The sequence below is a fragment of the Amblyomma americanum genome, chromosome 3, assembly GCF_052857255.1.
Source record: "Amblyomma americanum isolate KBUSLIRL-KWMA chromosome 3, ASM5285725v1, whole genome shotgun sequence".
Classification (NCBI taxonomy): Eukaryota; Metazoa; Arthropoda; class Arachnida; order Ixodida; family Ixodidae; genus Amblyomma; species Amblyomma americanum.
Window position 1 is genome coordinate 198,839,148 of NC_135499.1, and position 27,967 is coordinate 198,867,114.

Genomic DNA, 27,967 nt, shown 5'->3' on the forward strand with positions numbered 1-27,967 from the left:
ATCTGTGTATGCCACTGCTTTCTTATCTAGACTGTCCAGTCCTCTGGCCATGGCTTCTGCCCTCTTTTCCCTTCTTTCCTTGTTGAATTCTGGGTGCATATTTTTGGGCAATGGGTCTACTCTGATCTTTTCCCTAGCACATTTTGGAATGTCTTGTTTCTTTTGCATCCCCCTGTCGGTTTGCCTGTCGACCGCTTCTAGTATAGCTCTGCCGGTGCTCGTCCTGCTGAGCCTATCTAGCTGCGCTGATCTTACCGCTTCAGCTATCTCACTCCGAGAGGGCGCTCGCTGGTGTGACGTCACGCTAGGCGGATAAATGGGGCTACAGCTCGGCCAACATCACAGTAATACCATGTTGTGTCCAGTGTGAATCCATGTATAGCCATGCATAACATAGATAAGTCATAAGCGTACGAAGGATATCAATAGCAGAAACCAAGCAAAACAATGTATAACCTTAAGTTTAACAAAGGGCAACCATGTCCACACCATCAGCCGAACCAAGGCGCAGCCAAGGGTATTGCTTTCGCAATCTTCCAGGCTTAACCAAGCTAAGCCTTTAGCCAATTTTTTTTTCTTTGGAGCCTTAGTTGGAGTCGGAGTTGTCTTGCTCAAATAGGCGGGCAAGTTCGGGAGAAGGATTGGAACTGCATTAGGGGCGAGCTTTGCAGTCCCCCTCGGGTATCTGACTTCCTTTCCATCTATAACGTGGACATAATCCCTCAAAATGAGGTGCGGTTCAACGTGGAGTTCGCAAACTGCACAATCGGGGCCAAGCGGCCTGTCAAGCCTGCGCAGATTTCGCTGCCAAACAAGCCTTTGGGTTTCATCTTCGGGAGCCTTGAAAAGAGATAACTTCCACTCTTGGGCTGTTCTTGCGTACCTAGTTGTGCAGCCTGGCGCGTAACAGTGGTTTAACCGCCACTTGGGCGGCATCATCAAGACACTGACGCAGAATAAGGCACGAAAGAGGCGAGGTGCCGCGACGAAAGCAATGCGAAGCGATGCGCAGTAGCAGACGACGAGCGCGCTCGCTTCAAGTGCGGGCGACGACAGCGCCGCCGCTACTTTCTCCCGAAGGAGGCACGCGGCGAACGGTGAGCCGGTCCTCCGCTCGAGCCACTATATATGTTCTAGTTCACTAGTTCTGGCTGCACTAGCTCGACTTCAATACTTGCTTGGCTAGGCTAGCTAGGCTAGCTAATGCCAGACTATTTCTTGCGTTAATTTTGTTCTGTTCTAAAATTAAGTATTACAATTTCTAGGCAGGTTTTTAGAAAATGTATGCACTGCACAACTTTTCAAAGTGAAAAAATGGCAAAAATGCGGCGGTGTAAGCGTTCACAACTCAGTGACAGCTGTTTGTCTGCTGGAAAGTGGGATAGCAAAAGCCAGGCACAGAAGACCGCGGAAGACCTGAGACAGTCGCCTATGTGCGCGGTTACGTGAGCTTGTTGCGGCATTTGTGTAATCTATGGTCGTTCCCGTACGAGTTTCCTGCCATTTCTGCCAAAGGACGTCCACTTTAATGCTGCGTGATTACTATGAGCACTGAAAGAGTGTAAGTGCCATCATATGATGCGTTGTGCGGCGTTGAATCAGCCCCCCAACGTCGATGCCGAAGATAAGCGGACTTAAGAGATATATCGAATATACAGTCTTGGAAATGGCCTCCCAGTCTCACATGAACGTTCGTAGTTACCGGTGTTTGCATTCGTTTTGTCCTTTTAGCCTTGCCGAAGCACAAATACGAGGTCATATGACAGGCGTTGTTCACGACTGGTTCATGTGTCAGAGTGTGCTGGCTACCGTGCTGAGCTGTGATAAGCTGACGCTTCTGCTTTTTTTCAGGTTCAACTTGCTGAGCAGCAAACCTACAAGCGAAATCTCCCATTCACCTGAATATGCTAGCTTCAGGGCCACCATCCCCCAGAAAAAGGTCCGTTGTGCGCTGCATTTTTCTTTTCTGTTAACATCGAACTATAAGCTGCAAGCTTTTCATTTCTTCATGGAAACGATTGTGAACAATTGCCTTTGTTTTCCTGAAAACCATTTGGACTCCAACTGTGGGAAAGCTGTGAAGCACAGTGAACTAAATTTGCATGTTGTGGTTGATGAAACAGATCTCGAAGACATTTCGAAGATGATTTCGAAGACAGACCAGTGTATGCTGTAACCTTGCCGATGCACTGTACTCTATAGGGGCTAGAATTCGCACCTAGTTGTTACTAACCACGTTGCAGTGTGACCAGTGGTCATATATTACAGCTGCACCTTCGAGTGCTCAGACATGGCAACTTGTCTGTCTGAGTGTCTTGAACAGTATATCGCAAAATGTTGCGATTTCCACTCCTCACTTCAACCATTTTGGCTAGCATAGTGTCAACCAAGCAAGGATGCAAAACAGGAAGTATCACATCACTTTTGTTCGATATCCTAAATGTTTGTTCAGTTTGCGCCATATGTGAGAGCAGTATTCTTGTCAATTTTCATGGTGGTGTATATTTGCGATTACACTCATGACCTGTACTGGAACATTTAATTTGTGTTTGTTGTAGATTGAGCTGAAAACAGTATGGAAGAGCAGAGCAAAAGCAAACACACAGTGCAAATAATTTCACTTTCCTTAATCTCCTACACAGTTTTCTTGCTTAACACATGGCAAACCAACTAGCCTATCATACTCTAGTGCAATAAATTTGTTTGTCACATGCATGTAGCATTCATTACTTCTCACTAGTGAAACAATACAAATGTAAATTTTCAGAGTCCAGCATGCACCAACTAGTTTGTTAACAGTTCATGTGAGAAGTGGGAGTGGCTTTATCTATCAGTTGACCCACATACATACTTATATAGGGGCTAGCACAGTTGTTCCTGATTGAGTAAAAGCATCACTTGTAGATAGAAAGGGTGTGCACTCATGGTTGCACAAAGAGATGTTAAAACGAGGTGGCAGCATTATAAATAACATGGATGCATTCAAGTGGTGAAAAGTTATTTTTATGTAAAGGGGCTTGAGCAAAAACTCTTGAGTAGTCACATGGCAGCTACTGGGGCACTAGCCTTAATCTTGGTCATGAAGACTGAGTTAACACAAGCACATGTGTCCCATCGGTCTTTTCTTCAAAGCTGCTTTTTGGCACTTATTGACCATGAATACATACCTGCTATCCAGTTCAGTTCTCTAGCCTTAGCTGCATGTTAGTTGCTGAACTTTCGAAATTTATTGACTCTAATGTATGCCCGCCTCCTACAAGGGCTCCTTTTCTTTTGTGCCTGCAATTCATGTACCGCAATTTCCGGACTGTAGTCTGCATCCGGTGTGTAGTCCGCAGAAGGAAATTTCGGCTAGAAATAAAATTTTCTTGCTTACATAGTCCGCAGGGGCATATTTCGGCTAAAAATAAATTTTTTTAAATAAAAAGAAGGCTCTTCGTCTTTTCGGAGCCATCACAACCGTTCTGAATGTACAAGCCCTGGTGTTACATGTACAATTATGTGTGTATGTATTTATTATTTATTTATGTTAATGAGGTTCCGTGCATATGCTCACAAATACAACCACCGGAAAGCAGCCACTCTTTGCTACCGCAACAGCATTTGCTTGCATATAAAAGTTAATTGCATATAGGAGCCGATTTCACCATGTTATTTAGCACAGTAACATGTCATAGGCGCCCACTTGGGGCACATTTTTGTTTTCTTTCATAGCCACCTGTAGGGTTCTCCAGCTATGACTGTTTTCTGAAAAAATAAAATCACATATAGTCCGCATGACAAAATTTCAGCTTTTAAACATGTATAGTCCGTGGACTATAGTCCAGAAATTACGGTATTATACTTAAATGTTCCATGGTTGGCACACTGGGCTAGCATAACATTGCTTCCTTTTCTATTTCATTTCTTATTTCACTCTATGTGACCTCCTTAAGCAATGCCATGTCCCTGCAATAATCAGGGTTGAGCCAATTGCAGGATAAATGCAGTGAAGTCAAAATGGAGTTTCTATAGTGTTCCTGTACAGTTATAGCAGGTCATAAAGAACAGCATTCTCTTTTCTGATTTCAGGTGATTGTAGATGAAGGTGGCTCCAAAGTGTGGACATACTATGACCATGGACCACGTAGCATATCTTGTCCACTTGTCTGCTTGCCACCAATCAGTGGTACAGCTGATGTATTCTTCAGGCAAATCATGGCCCTCACAGCAAGAGGATACAGAGTAATATCAGTAAGTTCTATATCCCCTGCACCTGTTTGTGTGCACAACAAGCTCATGAATGCCTTTGTGTATTGGCTGGCCACACCTAACTTGTGCCAAGCCTATAGAAGAATGGGTCCTTTTTTGCTCAGTGAGCGACCTGTGCTTCTAATTTTTTTATTTTTCTTTTAGTCAGCTACATTTTATGGCATAAGCGCGACACTGTCCTGTTGCATGTTTGCCAACCACGCAAGCATAGCAAGCCATGTGGAGAAAAACTAAGTTTTCTCCTTTTTATCATAATGATACATGAGGCTTCGATTCCCTTTTGCTTAGTTTCTCACTTTGGCAATATTTGTGACATTGGTTTTTAATATCCTGCCTGCATCCTCAACTGTTCACAAGCTTTCTTCTTATCTGGTGTCTGCGAGTTATCTGGCCTTGCATAGGGGACGCCAAGGAAGAATGGTATGATGGAGTTTAATTTCCTGAGACTGCATGAGACACTGTAGCTGAGTGCTCTGTACTGGTTCCAGCCATCTGGGCTCCTTTAATGTGCACTGATATTGCACAGCATGCCAGAGTTTTTCATTTTGCCTCTATCAAAAGCAGCCAGATTTTTATCCACGTCGTCATGCTCAACAGCATAACGTTTTAGTCACTGCTGGCAAATAAATTTCAAGGCATCTTATATTTTATCTGGAGATTTGTTATGCTTCCCTACTTCACTAAAAAGAACTCTAAGGCAGCTAAACTAGACTCCATTTGCACCCATGTTCTGCACCCAAGTCAGTCTCATTGCGCACAGCTTTCTTTATGCTACTGCTACAGTTCCCACTGAATTGCACAAGGTGAAACATTCACTTTTCTTTCCGGCTGTTTTTGGCTATTCATGTGCTCTACCCATGCTTGTTCATTGTTGGAGTATAGATAGAGTAGTGAAACCTCTTCGTTGGCACTTGTCACGGTGGCTCAGGGGCTGTTGTGACATTTGGCTGCTGAGCAGCCAGGCAGCCAAATGTCTCCACTTGCAGAATTGAATCCCAGCTGTGGTGGCTACATTTCGATGGAAGTGAAATGCAAAAATACCTATGGGCTGTGCAATGTCAGTGCATGGTAAGGAAACCCATGTGGCCTAAATTAATTCAGTGCTGTCCACTAGGTTCTGCTTTGGGACATTAAACTCCACGTGCCAGTGGTTTTTTGACGCTGTTGCAGCATCCACTGCAGACAACTAGAGTATTGCATGCACTTATGCTTTTGCTAAGCTACTAGGCATTTCAATTGAGGGCATTGTGCGCACCAAAAGCACACTCTGTTTTCCGGTATGTGGCACCACCTTTGCATGATGGGCAGTGCCTGGTCCATTCGACATAGTAGGGTGGGCATTATAAAGTAGTGTAAAGGTGTCACTCAATTGTAGCCCTGCCAATGTTAGTGTGTCATCCTCCCATTGATGTTGCCAGTTGCATTTGGTTTTACATGGGAAGGCTTAATAGAAAAACAAAAGTTGGCAGAGACATTTAAGACTGCTTACGTGTGAGAAGGCACAAGCCCACCCACTCACCTCGTGAACGCAGTCGCCGCACGCTCTGGCATGATGTAACCCAATGTCGTGCAGCTGGCAATTCTACCTCTGCATGGCTCTACATAGCTGCCGCCGTGACGCCACCGCACCCTTTCTTATCTGCGTGCTATCTTCGTAAAGGTAGTCGCAGCCCTGCCATGGCCCACGCTAGAGCACTGCACGGGCTCGGGCCTGGGTTGGCCCGGGCCCGGCAACACAGATTTTCTTAGAGCCGAGCCTGGGCTAGGGCCTATCAGAAAGCCCAGCCCCTCGGTTCGAGCTATGCAGGTTTCCTCCATGCCCAGTTGAGTATGCTAGGAACTAGCTTTACAGAATTATCTTGTGTTATCACTGAATTTTCTGATCAGCATCCGTGAAGTCGCTATGTTGCACCTTTTTGCAGTTTTTTATATAATGGCCGAAGGTAAACTATTTTGCACTTTGTAGGAGTTATTATGTTCACTACACATGTGATTTCATTTCTGTGTAAATTGTGTGCATGTGATATTTTCAAAATGCGAGGCTGATTGTAGTACCCAAAACGCCTTGCTGTTCAAACAAGAGCAGTTGCCTCGTCAAGCTGTTTTGACAGCAGCTCTTTGTGGCTGTGCCCTCCTTTCTAAGAAAATAAAATAAATAATTGACTTTGCTTATTCGATATATAAATGTATTCAAATACTTGTGTGCCTACCTGGCCAGGTGCCCTTTGGCGCGTGACTGAGCTGTATGGGACTGGGCCGGGCCCGGGCTGGGTAACGTGTAGAGTCAGTGGTCCGGGCCGAGTCGGGCCTTGGAAAGTAGGCCCGTGCAGTGCTGTAGCCCACGCCGCCTCTTCCACCAGCTGTCGTGTCCGGTTGCATTCGGATGCACCGACCGTCTGCGTGAGGTCATCCTCAACTTTAAATTCATAGATTCCTGGGAGTCCTCATACCACTCCTGGCATAGTGGTACAATGGTTAAGTGATGTGCCACTGCCCTGGGATGGCAGGTGCTGCCAGCGATGGAATTTGTGCGATCCAGGTTGCTCTTCCCGAGCAGTCTTGTGCAGCCTATCACTAGTTAACCTGCACCTGCCAGTTTGAATGAGGATGCCATCTTTTATGGGTGCCATCGAGTGTTAACACACCCACACACAGACGGGTTTTTGCTCAGTGGGGCAAGTAAGGCTTACGCCTTAAAACCACAGTTGCGGGATATGCTTTTCCATGACTGGCAATTCTTGCTTTTTTTTTTCTTCTTGTGCTGCCAACAAATTTGGTTGCTCTGTACATTTATGCTCCAGTCGTTTTGTTACAGCAGTGTGTGCCACAGCCTCTGTTGGCCGACAAAGGAGGGATATGATAGCATTTTGAACATGTGCATATTTAGATGACATCTCTGGTGTTAAGTAAGGAGCGCTGACACTAATGGTTTGCCTGTCATCCTTGGAGATTCTAGTGCATGGCTGACTTGCAAGTGGAGCATCAGAGGTTTGTGAAGCCCATGTGACTACGAGCAGTTTCCTGGACAGCTGGTGACCTAGTGGAATACTCGGTGCTCTGCATGAATGGAACTGAAGCAGGTCATTGGAAATAATATATTTGTTTGAGGGAGGCTTTATGGGGGGAGCAGCCATAAGGACCACGCTGCACGTAAGCAACTATTGCTGTGTGTTATCAAGGTGCCATACAATGACTGCTGGTACAGTAGCTACCTGCTAACACAGAACAAAATGAATATTTGTCCCTCTTTAAGGTGAAACAGAATAGGAGTATGTCTACACACCATGCGAGACATGTGTAGTTCTCACTGTCAGTAATTTCTAATGTTTATGTGTGCAATGAATTGCTACAGTGCAAAAATGAATGCACGCTTGCAGCTGGAGTACCCAGTGTATTGGACGATGCGTGAGTGGGTAGTTGGATTCCGGAAGCTGCTGGACCATCTACAGCTAGACAAGGTCCATGTGCTGGGAGCCTCTCTGGGTGGTTTCCTGGCCCAGAAGTTTGCAGAAGCCACCCACACCTGTCCCAGGGTCCACTCCCTAGTGTTGTGCAACAGCTTCTCGGACACCTCCATCTTCTCCTACACAGACACTGCCGTGCTGTAAGATGCTCATCTTTCTCAGTTTTTTGTGCTAGTTCTATACTTTTGGATTTGAATTGAGTATTACTTGACTAATTCATCAAAATGTACTTTCACATTTTTAGCACTCTGATTAATATAAAATTCTGCATCTACTACCATGGTCAGGAATCATGCTGCAAAGTCTAAAGCAAAAACTTATGAAAGCATTGTATACATTCATGCTAGAACCACATTTCTTCCTTTGGGGTTTTGATGGTGTTCAAAACCCTACACCAGGGCAGCCTTTTCCAGTTAGTTTCTGACTGCGCATGCATACAAGGATCTCCTTTTTGTCTTACATGTTGACAGTGGTGTTTCAATGTTTGCCAAGATGCACAGCATATCTTCATTGCAGGCAACTGTTTCTGGCATGTGCAGAAATGAGCAGCACAAAGAAGCAGTCTTACCAGTGTATTTCGAGTTCTGCAGCTCTATCGCACGAACAAAACCGACTGGAGAAATGATAAGATCTCACTGATAGTAGTACTATTGCTATCCCCACATAAAGAATGAGACACGCTTGCTTTCTGAATGCTTTTCATTTTGGGCTCCTGAGTTGGGAGGAGCAGCCCTTATGCGTGCATGGCTTTTGGTCAGATGTGTACGAGCAGATAAAAGGATGGCCAAGGCTGTACATTGTCTGCTGGAGCCCTGCACACAGCATGTCAGCATGTTTAGAGATAAGAGTGAAGGGGGAATAGGGTCTCTGTGCTCTTATCTGTTGCATGTTGTCTTATTTTATTATTTTCAATCCAAGAGGAAAGATAACTGAGTAATACTTTTTGGGGGGCTAGTTGGTGCATGTTTCCAGGAAAGGGCTGTAGCGCCAAACAGGACAACACAGCAAGCGAGGCAGGACAGGTGCAAAGAGGACAGGAGAGGAATATAAACCTCTCCATCCACATGAAAGCAATATTTTTCTCTTGTGGTTTTCTTGTTTTCAATGGCTTAACAAGCTCCTTGGTACCCATTCATTTTTCATAACTAATGTTAGGTTTATGCGCTACTCAGCTTAGTTGCACACACTAATGTTGTCTCGGAGTCTTGCATTGGGTAGCCTGTACCGAAGGCCCTGATGCTGTTTTTGTTGCACTAAACCTCACTTGCAATAGGCAGGAATACTGTGTACAATGTGATCTTTTATTTCATGTTTACTTGATGAATGTTATTCCAGGGCTTTGCTTACAGGGCAGTGTGCAGCATGACCGCTCTATGCAAGTGGAATGTGTGATTGTTTTTGAAACAGCCCAATCAGTGCCGACTCTTATCTGAGGCATTATTGGAAAGCACTTTTTTATCTACACACCAGTAAAGCATAAAAAGAAGTAAAAAAGACAAAGGCAGGTAAAATGAAGAAATGGTTGAAAGGGAACAGCGCAAACACGGGACGAAGAGAGGAACGTACAACACATGTGTTCCTCTCTTCGTCCTGGGTTTGCGCTGTTTCCTTTCAACCATGTTAAACCAACTAGCCCGCAACAACACCCTCGTAAAGTGAAGAAAGACATCAAACAGCAGTCAAAATCAATACACACAGCGGTGATTGTAGAGGCTGTCAAACAACAAAGGAGCATACAGTGAAATACTTGTTCTGAGGAAGGCTGGTTTACAGTTAGTCTAAGAAAGAAACCTCTATCAGTCAAGGGGATAGATGAGGGCTCATGCTGCTTTTAATGATATGGAAGACTTGTACTATCTTGTGGGTCCCTTGGTCCCTGTGGCAAAAAATGATTGCGGTGCTAGAAAATAATGGTACACAGTTATGAAAGCAACATTCAGTTGCTAGATGTCTCAGTGCATTGGGCTTCATGGAATTCACATGTTCCATTAACCCCACTGACCCAGTCTGTCTGATATAAGTATAGCTGTATGATAGTGGCTGCTTATAAGCAACATCGGTGTTGCGTACGTGAGCATTTCTTGCAATAGGAGGAAGCACCAACAGCCTGGTACAAATCCCCGAGAGCTTTTTGTGAGCTAAAAACACAACTTTGGTGTTGCATCTTCCTGCCCTGTTCTCCAGCATATGGGATTGCCAGTAAGCATAGAGAACAGCAATGGCTGGTCTGCGGTGTTGCACTGTTTTACGTCACTCCTCTTTCGCTCCACGATTTGTCCAACATTCCACTTTTTCGCATGCAGGACAGGTAGTGACTGCTCTTCTGGATCATGAGAGGGAAATAACTAGTATAATAAGATGGAAGTGGAGCGCATGTGGCAGGTTCACTGAGGTCATGAATGGCAGTTTGCCAATATCCCTTAATGGAAAAGTATACAACAGTTGTTTCTTACCGGTACTCACCTATGGGGCGCGAACATGGAGGCAAACGAAAAGGGTACAGCTTAAGTTAAAGACAACGCAGCGAGCTATGGAAAAAAAAAAATAACAGGTGTAATTCTAAGAGGCCGGAAGCGGACAGAGTGGGTGAGGGAACAAACATGGGGTAATTACATCCTGGTCGAAATCAAGAGGAAAAAATGGGCTTGGGCAGGAAATGTAATGCGATGGCAAGATAACTGCCTGTCCTTAAGGGGCTCTGAAAGGGGCTGTAATAAAGTTGCAGTATGCCTGGGATGTTAGAGCATGCTGCTTCACTAATATTGTCCCGCAAGAATTTTTTTAATGCGCTTTGTAGAAGCTGAGTTATGTGTAGTTAAAATTTGAATTTCAGCATATTTGCACCTTTCCCTCTCCTCTTGTCACTTTTTGCACGCTGGAAGGTAGGTGGTCCTTCACCAGCCCCACCTCCGGGACCGGAGCTTCCTGACCCGCCGGAGCTATGCAGCTTATTGACTGCAGTCATGGTAGCAGCGTGACGTATGAAAGGCCCTAACCGTTAGCCAACTCTCAATTGTATACGCAAGTGCGAGCGACGGAGGAGGGTGCGGGTATGAAAAAGTCGCCGGGAAGGGCTCGCCAAGTTTTGTGTCTGATTGTGGGGCCTCTGCTGCGTGTAGAAGTGTATTATTTTCCTCGGGTATTCATAACAACACAATGTAGTGATTGAACGAGTTGATGTGCTGTCCTCGGAAGGTGTTTTCAGAGTCCCTTTAAGGGTAACGGAGTAGTTCCCAAGAGAAGGCAAGTGTAGCAGAGGGCGGCAGACAGGTAGGTAGGTGAATGAGATTAAGAAGTTTGTGGGTGGCCGCAGCTAGCAAGGGGTAGAGTTAATTGGAGCGACGTGGGAGGCGCCTTTGCCCTGCAGTGGGCGTAGTCAGGCTGATGATGATGATGAAGAGACACCCCAAACGAGGTATATCCGACCACACTGAGCTCAGATATCTGTCTGCTCAGGTACACTCAGAACAATCATATTATGGCAGAATTTCGAGATATCAGCCCTTAGGTTTTTCTAGCACCACAATCTTTTTTTTGCCATAGAGACCAAGCGACCAAATGACATGTAAGGTTGTACTAGAAGCCTTTCATATCATTAAAAGCAGCAACTTCATAAGCCACCCTTCAGTCATCTTGGCTGATAAAAAGATCTCGTAGACAGTGAGTTGTAAACTGCACATACTTAGGATGAATGTTTCATATTGCCAGGCGGTGCTGAGTCTCAAAGGTGTTGACGCGTGTGGAACTCAAACTGAAAGACGTTGAAGCTCGCTGGCTCCCCTGCTGAAGGATGTGCTGCCAAGCTGTCTGGTCTAGCTCTGTACTGTGAAGCTGTCCCGTCTAATTTCTTGTCACAAACCCCACGACAAATCTGGTGAAGGTGGGATCCCATGTCCCGTACCCTGACAGCAGGAGTTCCATCCCTATATCCCCCATGACAACCCCTGTGACAATATGTATGGTTCTTTGTCATTTGAAAGTCTTTGCAATCACCGCTACCTACACCGGTTTTGACTGCTGTTTGACTCTCTTTTTTTGCCATTTCTGCCTTTCTTTTTTCTTTATACTTTTTTGTTCTTTAAAACTATGTCTATATAAAAAAGTCTGCTTTGCAGGAAAGCCTCAGTTGTGAGTTAGTGCAGGGCCCCTTTTTTAATTGTAGTCCCATCTGCTCTTATTGCGCTTTTTCAAAAATGAACATACACTGATTTGCCTATCATCAGCCATAATGTGATGTATATTTTACATATGATATTTCACACTCACTGTGTCACTTAGCACCAGGAATCTTTGTGATCAACATTCTTGATTCTTTTCTTGATGCTCCTGTAGAAGTTCTTGTACACAATATTTAATGCAGTTTAGAAATTCTTTGCAAACATTGTACCGCAGCGGTGGCCAAGTGGTTGAGCATCCGCCTCGTATGCGGGAGGTGCGGGGTTCGATCCCCAGTGCCGCCGGGTACCCACCGGTGATACAATGGGTACAAGCTTTCCCCTGGTCTGGTGCTCGGCTTATTTAGGGTGAAATGCTTGGGAAATGGGTCTCTGACCCCACCTTGAGAAAAAGAAAAAATACCTTGTGACATGGCGCTCTTTGGCCATAGCTGCCCTTGCGCCATAAAAATCCATAATCATCATCATCTTTGCAAACATTAATCACTCTTTCATATAACTTTGGTGAAGTTTTGCCATTTGCACAATGGTGATTACTTTCTGCATAGCTTAAATGGACCAGTAAAAAAACATGAATGCATTATATTGGTTCATTCACTACAGATTTTTTTTTTTGTGTTTACTAAGGCACAAGATGTGCTCTGCCAGTGAGAGGAAATTAATAAAGCTTTTGGTGACCGCAAAATGATGCCATATCTACTGCTTAGGAATTCGAGATGTGTAGTTAATGACAACCGATGGCTAATCTGGCTGACTAGTATGACAGGTAGGTGCCGCATAGCCTGTTTGCCAAAGTAAAACTGCATTACAGTGTACAATAATATAATATATATTTTTACATCTGTGTTGCTTAACCATATTTTATTCACTTGGCCAGATTTATAGTGCAAAAAGATGAGGACACAGGAAAGAAGTAGACAGGACGCAGCGCTTACATACCAACTAACCTGCAAGAATGTTCTCGCACAACTGATTTTAATCAGTTATTTCGTTAATTGCTTTTTTGCATTGCTCTGTTTTGCAGCTGTTTTTCATTCTGACGTAAGTTGCATGTGCATGTTGTGTGCTGACTAATGTTGTACAACTCCTTTTCATTTAGGTTGCTTATTGTTGCTCTGGTGTTTGCAAATGAATTGACCTCAAGGCTGTAAAATTAGATCATGTCCGTTACATTTTCTGCTGATGTAATATGTTAACATGGGCTGTTTATTCTGGCAGTAGATATTGTTTAGCAGAACTTAATTTTATGTTCATTTGGTGCTGAGCTAAAGAGCATAACAGTGTCAAGGGAACATTGAAGAGAAAATCAGCATAAACAACAGGCATGCTATACTGACAGGTTATGCTTTAGGACCACTACCAGCGTTCTTTGCTGTGTGAAAATGTGAATGTGTTGAAGAGAATGCTATAACTGACATACCTGATTTTCTCCTCCATTTGCACCCCTACAATATCGCAATGGTGTTTTATCATTTTTATAATGTCGGCCCTTCATATATCAGTCGAAATGACAAATCTCTTAGCCTTGTATAAAAAAATTAGCTGCAGTTTAACTACTGCTGAATCTGGTTAGAGAGCAAAAGCTGTGGTGTATTGGGCAACTAGACGCGGCTTGGCGTCTGTAACGTTGAGTGCGTTTCGCACACTGGGTAGGCAGCGCGTTCACCCTGCCACCCTGGCAGTTCAATTAATGGTTGATTGCAAGAGGTTGGTCACCCATTGAACGCTGCAGCCTATAGCTGCAGCGCCGCATGTCTGCCACAACGTTGTCAGCGCTAATGCATGCTGCCCACATCTCTCACCACGGCCCCTACCTCAGAGCAAGATTGAGGCGTCCACTGACCCAGGGAACCAATTATGTGCTCTTTCCTCAAAATCATTATAGAACACTGTCAATGCCAACTCCAATGAACATAATGAACGCCGACGGCCTATAGCTTCAGTGGCGTGTTTCTGCCACAACGTTGTCAATGCCAGCACATGCAGCACACATCTGTCACTACCGCCGCATAGCTTAAAGTGTGACTGAGGTGTCCACTTTCCCAGGGGGCCAGTTATACGCCTTTCCTTTGCTTTCGAAGCTCCCGCTCTTCATCTGTTTCAGCGCAGTTTCACACGCCGTGCGGTGAAGGTCGCTGAAGGTCAAATCTGCACGGCGAAACTTGCAAAACATGCTGTAGTAAAGCTTTCACTTTAAAAACAAGCAAAAGTGAAACCGCTGTCTCTGTAGATCACACTGGTCATATCAACAGATCGTGCCATCGTACTTACGTTTCATGTCCATGGTGGCCTCCCCATTTGAAGAGTGTGAACGACCCTGAGAGCTTGGCCTGGTTTTGTGCTTCTGAAGTCTCTCTGCACACATGCTAAGCATGCCGCACTTCGTATTTTTATGTCTGAACCAAACTCCTCACGTTGCTTTACCTGTTCAGTGGCAATTTCTGTGAAAGTAGTGTTGCATCTGAAAGAGATGAGCCAATCATGGAAGGCAAAGAATTCATTTGACCAAGCACAATTACGGGAATTCTCAGGTGGGGGGGTCATCGCATTCTTTTGTTTTTACTTTTTTTTTGGCTTATCTAAGCTCCATTCTTTGTAACAATGACATACAGTTGAACCCGGATATTTCGAACTCAAAAGAGGTCATGAAATAGTTCGATATATCGATAATTCGGTATATAAAAAATGGCAATTGATAAGTTTGTCTTTAACCTAGAAGTAAGAATACATTAGAATAGCAGCCTGAGGGGTGAGTTGGTGCATGATAAAATGAACGGCGGCGCTAACAAGGACACTAACAAGAATGAGACTCCACATGCGCACATTGTGTCGACGCCAGTGATGTGCTTCTTGCAGTGATGCGCCAGCGTACCGCTCACAGTGAATGGCGCTTTCGAACAAACCACTCCAATCCAAAAGATGTCTAATCCTGTTGCCGGTTCTCTATAAATACAATAATTGCTCATTAAACTTAAGGTACAGTTGGTTTCTTCACAGACTCTTGCAGCGTAGCACGCCACATGAAAGCCTCGGCTAGGCTTTACTAGTTGGGTTGGTTTAACACGTGGCAGTCATGTGGCGCAGAAATTGAGTACAAAAAATCGAAGGCCACCCTCAAGCACAATGCCCGTTGACCTAATTGCGCTCTTTCACAGTATTAGCACTGACAGCAGATGCTCAAGGCAATGCTGCTTACCTGTCTCCACACGCGCAAAGTGATCAAAGAGTGCCGTTAGGAGAAGCGCTCCTTTCAGGGGCATTGCATGCCATTTGATATATTGAATGACCGGCAGAATTGGAGTTCGATATACTGCATGACTTCTCTACACGTTTACACAGGGTTTTTAATGGGATAATGTGTGCGTTCAGTATAGTCAGTTATTCGAAGTACCCGGGTTCGATATATCAGAGCCTGGTTGTATTTGCAATCTTTGGGCACTAACCTCTCAATCTAGCTGGATTGCATATTCCCCTGTAAGCTCTCTGTGATGGGAGCAAACTGTAAAAGCCTGCACAGTTTCATGTTCCTTAATATTTTTCTGTACATTTGCTCTGAGGAACTGTGAGCTGCCGCAACCCAGTTCAATACATACAGTGCTCCCTATGCTTAAGCAACCGTGTGAGAGTCATTTATTTTTAATCCTTTTCTTGATAGCGTGCTTGTGAACAGTCTTGTCCCTTCTTGCATCAGAAACATGGCCAATAACAGCATCCCATTATGCGTGTCGATGAAGTAAGCGTGCATCTGATGAAGTATTACAAAATGTTGACTGCATATCCAGTGTCAGTGGCCGCTTACTGACTTTGGTGCAGCACATGAAACGCTGGAGCCTTTGCTCCTCCACTGTGCTGCATTCGTCGAGTCGTGTCGCGAGATGCTCTTGGTCTACAGTGTGCTGGGTGCCATCCCAGACAACCTAATGGCACTGTTGTGACCACAGGGCAGTGGGCGCACCTGTGAGCGAACTCTGGTGCGCCTGTGTGTTTACTTAGAAAAAGCAGGCTTGACGTCCCATTTTTTCTGTGCCTGGTAGTTGCACGCTGTGACAGGACTGACTGTGTATGCTACGGTGGACGCTTTGCAGTTGGGTACCGCACACCAGCTGTTGTGTTCTTGTTTTTATTTTCATGGCAGGACACAACACGTGCAGCGTGTAAATATTTACTGTGAGCACACAGCGCACGAAGGCCAAGTGTGTGTGTGTGTGCGTGCGTGCGTGCTCGAAGAATGGCCCCACGTGATGTCTAGTCACGCGAGAGGCAATGTGTCTGTGCCAGCATGAGAGACCTCATGTGGGCCGCAGCCACCCGCTTCCTGGGCAAGTGCACGCCTGCGCGCAGAGATTTTCCAACGTTCAGGCGTCCCGCTCTACTTCAACCCATGTATTTTTGTATATGGTGTGTATTCTCACCCTACCGCTATCCTTTCTTTAAGTCACTCCCCTCTTTCTTTCCCCCTCCCTGTTCTCTCCCTATCCCTTTTTTTCCACTTGCTGCAGCTTAGGTACTTCAGGCTTCGATGACAGATGGCGCGGCTAGCAACATCTTTTACTTCCGTTTTTATTTTACTATGAATAAAACCACTAATAATAAGATTGAAGAAAAGCAAGAAAGAAATGAGTGAAGTTGCCAGATGCTGGCAAATATAACTATCGGGGCTACCCCTTATCAATCAAGTTAGCCTTATCACTGAGAGGTAAGGACATCACATCTCACGCTGCAAAGCTGACACAGTGTGCCTTGCGCCTACTCTCAGATAAGCTTTGTTACAGAGAGTGCAGCCGAATTTTTGGGGCCAAACCAAAACATCACACATTTACATTGTGTAATGACAGCAAGGTTGCCCAGCAACTCAGCCCCCCTCCTCTTGCTAATCTTATGCCATAGGGTGCAGGAGAGGATTCTCACCCCGTAGTGTACCCTGTGGCAAAATAAATAATCAGAATGTTCGAAAATAAACATGCGCAATAAAAAAGGAAGAAACTCAAATGTGGTAAGAGCAAGGAAGGTGCGTCTCCATGCACGGGAATGGATGCATCTATTAGTGACAGACCAAACGACTCAACCTGAGCATGCAGAAAAGAGACTCGATCAAAGCTGTGTCCTCCTGTTTCCTTTTCTGCATCGGACGTTGATTCTTGGCATGTCGTCTGTTGCCATACTGATGGACTGCTGTCCACGCTGATGTCACCAGCCAGGTGGGGACAACCCACACAACTGTAATTTTGCTAACTGCGTCATTAATCCATTGCACATAGTCACGGGTCTACTTTTGAAGTGTTGTCAACGCACTTCAGTACTACTCAGAGTTCAGTGGCCGAGAAAAGTTATCGAGCTTTTGAACATCAACCCTAAGTGGCAATAGCAAAGCACCTGCTGGGAAGCATAGCAGGTCTTTAAGCGTATAGGGAACTCCAGGACCATTTTTAAAGGAAGAAAGTGGTGGTGGTGTCTTCAGTGTCCGTGCATTGCCCTCATCAGTGCTCATCAATGCCTAGTGTTTTCTCAGAAGTGAAAAGGAAGCATTCTTCCATTGTTGCAGGTTCTGGCTATTCCCAGCAGTGGTTCTCAAAAGAATGGTGATGGGCAGCTACAGCCTCCACCCTGTCGACAGTGATATAGCTGACTCGATCGATTTCATGGTGGAAAAAGTAAGGGAACTTCCTTTTCTAAAAATACTCCTAGGTGTTTTGTACTATGTGCACTGCAAAATGTTCTGAATTATTTCATAGTTTTGTTGTAGTTTATGCTGCTTGGCCAGTGGGTGCTTACACTTACGCCTGCAAAACAGTGGAGACCCGACAGCAGCGAAGCCAACAAGTTCTGTCAGCAGCTGATGTATTAAATGGTCATAGATTATGATCACTAGTCGCATTCGGTGCACAAAATACTTCCTGCTTACATAGTTGCTATTGTCATAGATCAGGATAATTGAGAACTTTGCGTCCTGCGAACAATCTTATTGCTGTAATATATATGTTGAACTGAAACAGAGGTTTGATAATAGGGTTGTCTGCACTAAGTAAAAGATAATGGGGCACTATGGAAGCTTTAATATGATGTGGTTGTGATTCACATTAGCTTTTTTTAAGCGATGTTTACTGCCTCAGGGCATAAGAGTGTGTAATGAGGATGCTTAAATAAATGAAAAAAGGTTTGCTGATCTAATGAAGTCAAGGAGTGAACGGTGATGTGGTCCCTGCGTCCAAGCGGTATATGAATCTGGATTGTTCGGTGAGAGACCCGCTGCCTCCATGTGCTGAAGTCTCGGCTTCAGCGCTCAGTGAATACCGCCCTCATTATCAGAGTGATTTGCTTAATGTGCTCTGATCTAATTTAGACTACCTTGCCAGTTGTGGGTCTTTGCTCTGCTTTGGCGAGCTGTAATATTTATGCATTTGGCAGGGGCAGCTATGAGATGGTAAAATGACATTATAGTTTTATTGATGTGCTAGGGCTTGCAGTTTTTTTATTTGGCCATGCAATAATTTTTTTAGATGACTGCGTAATTGCTACTAAAAAAGGATATTATATTTGTAGGAAAGATTTCTTGGGCATGTAACACACTGTCTGATTTAAAAATAAAAAAGTAGCAGTCATAGGAGTGTAGTGCATGGCAATACAGTTTAGCATACATGCACTATGCAATGTGGCTCCTGGCTTATTAGCTTTTTGCCAGGGATAGAAAAAGAAAAATTGCAACAGTAATTGTAAGTTCATCATTTCAGAACTTCTTGTAATGCATTAAGTTTTTGTTGGGCAAAACTTTCCTCAGAAAAAGTCACTTTAAAAAAAAAAACATTGATACATGGTGCCAGACCTTGTATTAATGTAGATGCTGCATTTTACTAGCCTTGGACCCTTTGTGGGACAAAGGAACACAGTTGTCCCACTTTGTTCTCCATACTAAAGGGCTCGTAAGAGGCTTACACTTATTTTAAGGTTTCAGTGACTTTTTAAAAAAGGTTTTGAGCCGCGTCCACAAACTGAGGTAGCGATTCGAGACCTTGAAACTTCATTGTTTTTTCCGAGCATGTTGCAAGTTTTTGGCTATATTCTATCTGGCAAAAAAAAAAAAAAAAATCAAAGGCTACTGATCAGGAGTTCCCGGGTTCGAACACCACCACAGCGGCTGTGTTTCGACGGAGGCAAAACGCTAAGGCACCTGTGTGCTGTGTGATGTCAGTGCATGTTAAAGATACCCAGCTGGTCAAAATTATTCTGGAGCCCTCGACTACGGCACCTCTTTCTTCAATTTTTCTTTCACTCCTTCCTTTATCCCTTCCTTTACGGCACTGCGCCCTTCAGGTGTTGGCTATGTGAGACATACTGCGCCATTTCCTTTCCCCAAAATCCAATTTTCAATTTTCAAATGTCCGGTGAGTGGTTCTTTTTTTTTTTTTTTGCATAGAGATCACAACATGCACTAGTTCCGAAGATTTGAGATGACAAGTAATAAGGGGAAAGCACTTTTTTTTTTACCATGCTGAAAATAATTGGACATTTAACGACTGAATATTGAGTGGTAATTCCCCAACATCATATGTAGAGTTTGTTCTTGGATGCCAAATCATCAGTAGCCAAACATTCAGAACCGCCAGCAGCAAGAAGCCGTTCCGAATGAACATGAAGGTAAAAAAAGTGGGGGGGGGGGCTAAACTGGTTGGTGTCTCCGCTGAAGTTCGGCGCATCGGCAAAGAACACAACCCTGTGAAAGTCGAACAAAGGTGTAGATGCTGTTACTGTTCCACGGCAGGAGAAGTAGAGCGAACAAATTCAACAATGAGCAAACAAGTGCAGACAAGTTGATGAAGTGGTTAGAAGAAAATAACTCTGTGAGGAAACCCATGTAGTTCAATGGGACAAATATGTCCCAATTTCTTTACCCCCATTTAGATTTCAAACTTTTTTCCACTTAACTATCTGTACTAAAATTGGGAAATTTGTTGATAACCATTTCTGTATGCTTCATCTGCTTGTGCAGTCAAAAATTTTCCATTAATTTTGCAAAAAATATATCCTCTCCCACAAAGGGTTAATTGTATGCTTTTACCCTTTAACCGCAAAAAAATTCCCAAAATACAAGCCAAAATCGACAAATTTTTTTATGTAGTCAATTTTTTATGTATTCCTGATTCTGAAAAATGTATTACTTCATTGGTTTCTAGTTAAGATTAATGCAAAAATTTTAAAAAGAAAAAGCTGCTTTTGAGGACAGCTTTCTTTCAGTACATGCAATAATAATGGGTTAAAATGTCCAGAAGTGCGCCGTATTTATTTGGTTCGATACACTGTAGCATACTGCAAAGTGCATAGACGTTTCTTCGTCCTGACACAAACAAGGTTTTGTCATTAGTAGTAAACGTGTACTACCCAGCGTGTCACTGTTATCTCTATATCACCGTCGTCGCTGTCGCCCTCGTGGTCATCTGAAGCAGTCCTCAGCTGACAATTGGAGTCAGGGTCACTGTAGAAAACAAATTATAGATTTTTAGCTCTGCAACTGTCAGAAATACTCCAGCTCTTTCTTTGGGGACATCGCCGCCACTAGCATTCTTCATGTCTGACGTCATTATGAAATCACTATTGTCAGCCGTAAAGTACGCACTGCTGTGGAAAACGCACTTCTTTCATGAACAACTACTGCCCTTTAGTGTTGAAAATTGCAAGCTATGTAATTGCTGGCCTTAGCTAACCTCTGGCGGTGGGAGCAGCGCAAAATCGGGCCGTACGAGCGTGACTTTTCATTGGAGATATTGGTACAATCTCCCACGACGAGTTCAGCTCGGGGATGGTAGTTAAAAGGTTAGGAGGCCCCTGAAACAATCTTTGACCTGGAAAACTACTCCAATGACAGAGGACAATGTCAGAACGACCCCTTTTAACGAAAATATTTTCCTAGTGCCCTATTTTAATGAAGTTATGAGCAGTTAAACATCACCTGCTTCCTCGATCCGCAACCTTTCTGTTTAAACCGTTGTGTGGGCTGCTGAGGTTATGCTCTATGTGTTTGACCCTGCATTATCCTTTGAGGCGAATGTTGCCTGCTTCCAGCCAGGTGGAGTCGAACGCCTTCTCGTGTCGTCCTTTCATACGAGGTTAATTCATTGATCGCTGTCATTCTTTAGGCATCAACTTCTTGATAAAGTACCCCAGGTGGTTGAAATTATTCCGGAACTCTTCGCTATGGTGACTCTTTTCCTTTTTTTCTTTTCACCTCATCATCACTTTGCTGAAAGGGTGGTTCATGTGTCCAATGTGAGTGAGACCGTCATTGCATGTTTCGTTTCCTCTAACCACACACCATTAAAGAGGCTGAGTTTGTGTGGTGTACAGTGCTTGGATTCGCTGCACAATATGTGGTATACATTCATTTTGGTATAATGCTTTCTCTTACATGAAGTTGTTTTGCTTTTGCCAGATGCCAGTACATAGCACATACATTTCTTAAAATGATTTTAATCTTTGCTGTGTTTGAAATTTTCCTTAAAGCATGTTGAGTATTGAAACCCAGTATCGCTCACTATGCTGGCTTTCACTTTCTTTTCAGCTGGAAAGTTTGTCGCAGTCCGAGCTTGCCTCACGATTGACACTGAATTGCATCAATGCATATGTGGAGCCTCAATACTTGGATGGAATTCCCATCACAATTATTGATGTAAGATTTCCCAAGAATAACCTCCCACTTTGGGGCGTCTGGTGTTTGCAATATTTTTTATTTATTGCCACTGTAACCTTTGAACTTGTGGAACTTACTCACTGTTTGCCCATTTTTTAATATTTTACTGGCTTTGCTTAGTGCATGAGGAGGCACTATACACCATCTCAGTAGTTCCTTACAGCACTATCAAAGCTGCGATGATCAGAGGCGACGTTCTGATGCTGAAGAATGTAGTGCCAGTTTAAAATGGGCATATGGGATAGTGTACACTAAGAAAAGCAGCGTGCTTTGCAGTGTGCATGTGCAGACAACTATTTCAAATATAGCTTTGCGATATGTTCACATTATGTACGCTATTTTCTGAGTTCAGCATGCATGGTGCTTGCGTATGCTAAAATGTCTTTTCCAAATTACCGGCACCCATCGAAGCAAGGCCCCTCGCTTTGGATTGCATTTGTCATTGTTACTGCCATTTTGAGTATGTTCACTAGTCGTAAATGGGGCACCAGGCTTTCGCTTTGCCTCATCTCTCCTATAACAAAACATATGAGCGATCAGTTTGCTTTATTTTAGTGCGAAAACACTTCTAGCCGCACTTCCCGGGTTTCAGCCAGTGTTTGTGAGAAGCCTCAGAGTAGCAAGTGTAACTGGATCAGTGGACACCTCAGTCATGCTGTGAGTAGGTGGGGGCATCCATTTTCAAATTGAGGCAGTTATGCGTCTTTTCTTTTCTCAAAGCTAGTGGAAGGAGAGGTGCATAACTGGCTCCCTGGGTCAGTGGACACCTCATTCGCTCTTTGAGGTACGTGGTGGTGAGGTCCACCTGCAAAAAAACCATGCTTTTGCATGATATTTCATGCTTAGTGATGCTAAACCACTGTCCATTTTTTTTATATAGTTACAATTCTGCCACTTCCAGGCCTAGAGAGGAGCGTCTGTTTGTTGACAAAATTAGCTCCCTTTCTAACAACCATGGTGCCACTGGGTTGGGCATACTGTTTTGTCGCCATTTGCATATGCTGAACTATGTGGGAATGTGAGAAATGGCATAACATGCCTCAGACTGCTTGTGCTTTGTGTACAAAAGCATGCATGCAGTCATGGTACGTAGACAGTGTTGATTTACACTCCTTTCTAACCTTATCTGTGCACTCTGCGAGCAGATAATGTGCAACATATTTAACGCGCTCTCCTAATCAAAAGTGGAGGTCTCTATTGTCTATAGTGCTTCAAGGAACTGAAGAGATGTAGTGTAGTTAGATGTATGTTTAGAGGAATCCCTCACTGCTAACTAAACATAACTGAACACTACATACTAAACATTTGACCCAACACTGTTCCCACTTCTAGTTATTGATCAATTCGCTCTTGGCCTACGATAAGCTTGCCGTCCTGGTTAGCGCAGTTTGTAGAGCGACTGCCTTGGTGAAGATGTAGTCCTGGGTTCGAACCCCGGACCAGGACGAATTTTCTTTTAACTGCGAAGTTTCTGAGAAAGCTGTATAGCTTTACTTTGTAGCCGTATGGCTGGGCTCGGGTGGATGCCAACGAGTAGTTACTCCCTTATTACATATTTTGGTTGTGCGCTATTGAGGACAAGTGGTATGTGAAAAGGACAATTTGAACACAAATACAAAAATATAAAGAAAAATCGTAGCTGAAAAAAAAATACAAGTGGATTTATCACTTCCAAACCAAAATTGCCATACCACTGGAGGGATAATTAAACATGCAACTTTTTTTTATCTTCCGTAGCTAAAATCTTGCCATTCAGGCGTTTGGGTCCTAATTGTCCCGTTCATGTTTAATTTGCCCCCAACATAGAAGTAACATTTTAATTACAATTTCAAGCACTGATTACACCTCACATTAGGTGTGAGTTTGCAGGTTATCTTTTCTAGTCAGCCTTATGCTTATTCACCTTCGTTCAGGAAAACAGCTGAAACGTGGAAGTTTTTTTCACTCCTGGACTAATATCTCTGGGTCCTATATGCGTGACTCTTGATGTACCGTCTGCAAACTAAAAAAAAAATGTGGTTTTGTCTTCCCCATGCAATAGGTGACTGTATTTTACTTTGGTTCCATTCTGTTAATCTCATGGTTTTCTTTTTCCAGTGTTATCTTCACTGGAGTATTGTCTGGTTGTGGGATTATGTACTGATAGGAGGCTGTGCAGCTAGATAGAAAGCACCTAAATGAATGAGCAAAACCCCCTCCATGGTCGTTTAAGAAAGTTGACTAAGAGCGACTTAATTGATGACAGGAGATGAGTGAATTGTAGCAGTCAATGGGAAAGAGCACTTTGCAGTTTTCACCATGTCATGTCCGCATAATAGTTAAATGTAGAGTCAGTTGGCGCTACATGCAGCTGAAAATAAAGCTGAACGTAGAGTTGAAATAATATTGCTGGTGCCACTTCGCAGTGCAAATTGGTGATTCTCACCGTTTGAGTCCATGCTTCGTAGGCACGGCAGTAGCTGTGTTTCCACAAAAATGATGTTTTACACATAGTAACTTTAGGAAATTCGAAGGATTTGTAACTGTGGCAAGCAAAACAATGTCCTAATTTTAGAAAGGGTATCCTTTAAGTGCATTGTTCAAGCTGGGATTAGATGCTGCACTATTTGTGTTTGCATTTCGTGGCACTGTTGAAGGTTTCTCTGAGGCTGTGCCGTGCTCAGTGCTTGGGGTATCGGGAAAAGTGTTTTCACTGCTCCTCTATCGTTGCAGTAGTTGATGAATAAGTTGGAAAATGCAAAAAATGCCTGCCTGATAACCAGTGTGTTAAGCCGTGTGCTTTTAGCTTGGCCATTTTTTCTGGCCTTCAGCTGCCTTCAGATAGAGCACCATGGGTTAAGGAATGAGTTCGTGATATCCTTGCTGAATTTGAGATAAGGAAGTTAAGGAGGTTAAGTGGACAAAAGGAAGTTACGGAGATTAAATGGACATGGGTGGGACACGTGATGATGTGAACAGGTGACCGATGGTTTGTTATGATAGCAGAGTAGTTCGAGGGATGGAGAATGTGTCAGGGACAGGGTAAGGGGAGGTGGGAAGATAAAATAAGGAAATTTAAAGGGGTAGAGCGACAACAGGTAGCACAGGACAGGGCTAACTGCAGATGAATGGGAGAGGCCTGCAGTGGACGTGAGGCTGGGGACGTTTTCTGATGGTACTTAATGAATCTATACATGCGCGGGAAATACATCAGCTGTTTTGTTTATTAATATGCCTACATGTTCAGGTCTTCGACTCCAGTGCATTGAAGCAAGAAGTGAAGGAGGAACTCTACAAGCTCTATCCACATGCCAAGAGAGCCCATCTAAAACGGGGTGGCAACTTCCCATTTCTGAGTCGCAGTGATGAGTTCACCATGCACCTTCAGGTGACTGCCTGCCACATCTTAGGAGTGGTTGGCCACAAGTGCGATTGGTAATGGCCGCAGTGGTAGAATTTTCATGGAGCTGAAATTCTAGAGGCCCGTGTATTGTGTTATGTCAGTGCGCATTAAAGAACCACAGATGGTTGAAATTTCCAGAGACCTTCACTGGGGCGTCCCTCATAGCCTGAGTTGCTTTCAGACGTTAAACCCCCATAAACCAAACCTGGCATTAATAGCAGAAGTGGACAGTAACACATGGATTTAAATTTGCCATGCATTGGATTTCTCTTTTTTTTTTCTGTGGCTGCAGCGGAAATTCACAACAGTTCTGTGTATTCAGCAGTTGCAGAGAAGCCATGAGCTACTGATGTCGGCCTGTTTCTGTGTGTGGGTGTGAGTATGTCTGGGTGTGGGTATGTGTGGGTGTGGCTATGTGTGTGTGAGGGGGGGTTAAGTGGGTGGGTTGTGTTTTCGTGGGTTCTGTTTGGTCGGGATAGCCTATGTGGCATTACTTATTAGTGTCAAATGCTACTACACTCTGACAAGTGGAAAGAAAGTTTCATCACATACAGTGGTGAAAATGGGTAAAACAGGTGCAGTATGGTTCATGATGTTTTATTAGCCAAGCATAGTGTGTTTCAAGACCTGTTTGGATTAAGCTAAGTGGAATTTTCATGCTTAGATTCATCTCTACGTAGCTCATTTTTCCAGCTCCAAGAAATAGGGCTTTATCAGTGCTTTCAGTATTTTAAGTGCTGTGTGGCAAAAAAAAATAATAATTTTGTGCAGCAACTTTAGTTTAACAGCCATAACTGTTAATTTCTTGCATTTCAACAAAATATTCTCAGCCCTGTAAACACTTAATGTTGTAAACACTTAATAGGCTGTTATAGCTCGCAAAGTGCAGTCGTGTCCGTGGCGCAAAGCATGCTCACTCACGTGATATTTGTTATGACCGAAACTAACGTGTAATGGGCTGGCTAGATGCACAACAGCGACAATGACACAATAATTGCAAGTGTTACTTGAACGGCTTCGAAACTACTGGCAGGGGTACAAGTGCAAGTGTGCGGATGTCCGCCTGCACTGAGAATAGCGGGAGCGCGCAGCAGGCCTGGTCGCACAACTCCTGCTATTAAGAAGCTCGAAACTTGAAAAAAGGGGCAATCATCCAGCAATTTGCCTGGCACGCAGGTCTTGCGAGGAACCAACAAGCAAGCACCCGCTGATGCGCCATAATGCTTGACCCTCGCCGCAGCTCCGCAGTTTGGCAGTGCGCTAATAGCCACCGTGCGTTGCCACCGCTCCCAGCTTCGGAGCTTGGTGAATTTATGGCGGCAGACACTTTAGAGAACTTAAGCGGGACATGAGGAGAGTTCATTTCCGAGGCAATAACAGGCGTGCTGACCTAAGAACGGGACACACTGAAAGAACTGCGCCTTTAATCCACTCGTCCTCCTCAGATAGCAGCGGCTGTGGCCGCTTATCAATGCAGTCACGTGCTCAAAGCAGGTGCACTATTAGTCAGCCATATTTCTTGCGCCACCTGCCACATGGGGCTCCTGTTGTTATAACTGAGTGCCCAATTTGCGTATCTGAGTTTGTTCTACAAAATAACACTGGAGAGAAGGCCTAAGTCTTTACCATTCACAATGAGTAAAGTAAAAGTAAAAAAAAGCCAGTATTTTGCTTATCTGCGACTCCACCTTTCTCAAATATTTATCTTGTTTCTACGCCTTCAAGTAACAGAAGGCTAATTGAAAGAAAACCTGCCAACAGATGTGGCTGCAGTGCAGTAGAGTGCATGTGGAGTCTTGTCAAATGCTAGCCATACGAAAGTAAACAGCTACCTTTTCTGCTAATAAGCTTATTTTCTGAAACTCCAAGTCACAAGGTGACAATATTAACACAGCAAGAGATCAGAAAGCAATGAAAAAACAAAACCTTGCTTATAAGAGACCTCTATTATAACTAACAAAAACTCCTCTCCAGTAGTAGTCTGCTATAAAGGGGTTTTTCTGTTTTTCTGAGTGTGCCTTTATGAGGGCATGTAGGTCACAGGTCTCTTCCTTTCTTGTTAACTGTTTGAGCTGATGAGATGCTACCCAGCGAAGGGATGACAGCTTCAGTAATTTTTTACATTATAATATGCCGACTTTCTCGTTTAAAGAACAATATATTAGTGTTTCTTGTGTCCTGCAGTGCGAAATGCAAACTATTGTGCTTTCATCTACACAGAATTGTTTTTTTTTTAATATATCCTAATGATTAATAGTTCTGAAGTGTCCACTTTCGTAGAATTACATTACACACCTAGTTACACGCTTCGTAATAAGCTAGAGTTGAGCCATAATACATATTTCATATTTTTGTTTATGTTAAACAACTTGTGGTCTTGTTTCTTGTCTCTTATTTTTTAATGCTGCTGTGTTGATTAAGTGTGTCAAATTAGTATACTGACTACTCTAACAAAGGTTGGCATTTCTTAGCTTTCCTGGAGAGGCTTGTCTCTAGCAAGTGAAAGCAGTGAATATAGTAGCCCCTTGAATTGTAGGAAAGATTAGATTTAGATCCTTGTGGGTGGCACAAGGCTAATGGCTTGAAGTCCTGACAACAGAAATGAGATTTTCTTGTAGGGGATGCTCCCCTCCGCAGTCTAGGTCTGTGTTTGACAGCACATTCAACCTGTTTGCAGAAGGCTCTCTAACATCAGTATTCTACCGTGAAAAAGCTCTTCCTAAGATTTATTTTTGTTTTTACATGCTGGAAACCTTTTCTTCCAGATCCACCTTCGCCAGTTTGACGGCACACGGTATGCCGCACGAGAAACCGAGCCAGTGTGTAACAGCCAGCCTGTTCCTTCCTGATGAGGCCAGCATACACCTCGTCAGCTCTGTGCCTTGAATTATTTTATCAGCCTCTGTACAAATATCACTTGAATACAGTTTGTTTTTAAGACAGTCATGGGACTGCAATGTAAAGAGTTTGGTTCAAGAAATATAAGTTTGTCTTGCTTTTCTTTTCACATTGTTTG

General features: G+C 43.8%; 1 protein-coding gene across 1 annotated transcript; it reads left to right on the forward strand.

Annotated features, from left to right (window-relative positions):
• Positions 1–1,350: 1,350 nt before the first annotated feature.
• On the forward strand, positions 1,351–27,958 carry LOC144125836 (maspardin-like). The gene is made up of 8 exons (XM_077659558.1): positions 1,351–1,561; positions 1,852–1,939; positions 4,072–4,233; positions 7,629–7,855; positions 17,433–17,541; positions 21,441–21,548; positions 24,796–24,936; positions 27,717–27,958. The coding sequence occupies exons 1-8, from the start codon at positions 1,545–1,547 to the stop codon at positions 27,798–27,800; spliced, it is 936 nt and encodes a 311-aa protein (XP_077515684.1). The 5' UTR covers positions 1,351–1,544; the 3' UTR covers positions 27,801–27,958.
• The last annotated feature ends 9 nt before the right edge of the window (positions 27,959–27,967 follow it).

Bases quoted from the DNA above. Each gene is read 5' to 3' on its own strand.
- LOC144125836 (XM_077659558.1), top strand. The intron at 7,856-17,432 runs GTAAGATGCTCA...CCATTGTTGCAG, and splicing joins TACACAGACACTGCCGTGCT to GTTCTGGCTATTCCCAGCAG. The intron at 17,542-21,440 runs GTAAGGGAACTT...CTTTCTTTTCAG, and splicing joins TCGATTTCATGGTGGAAAAA to CTGGAAAGTTTGTCGCAGTC.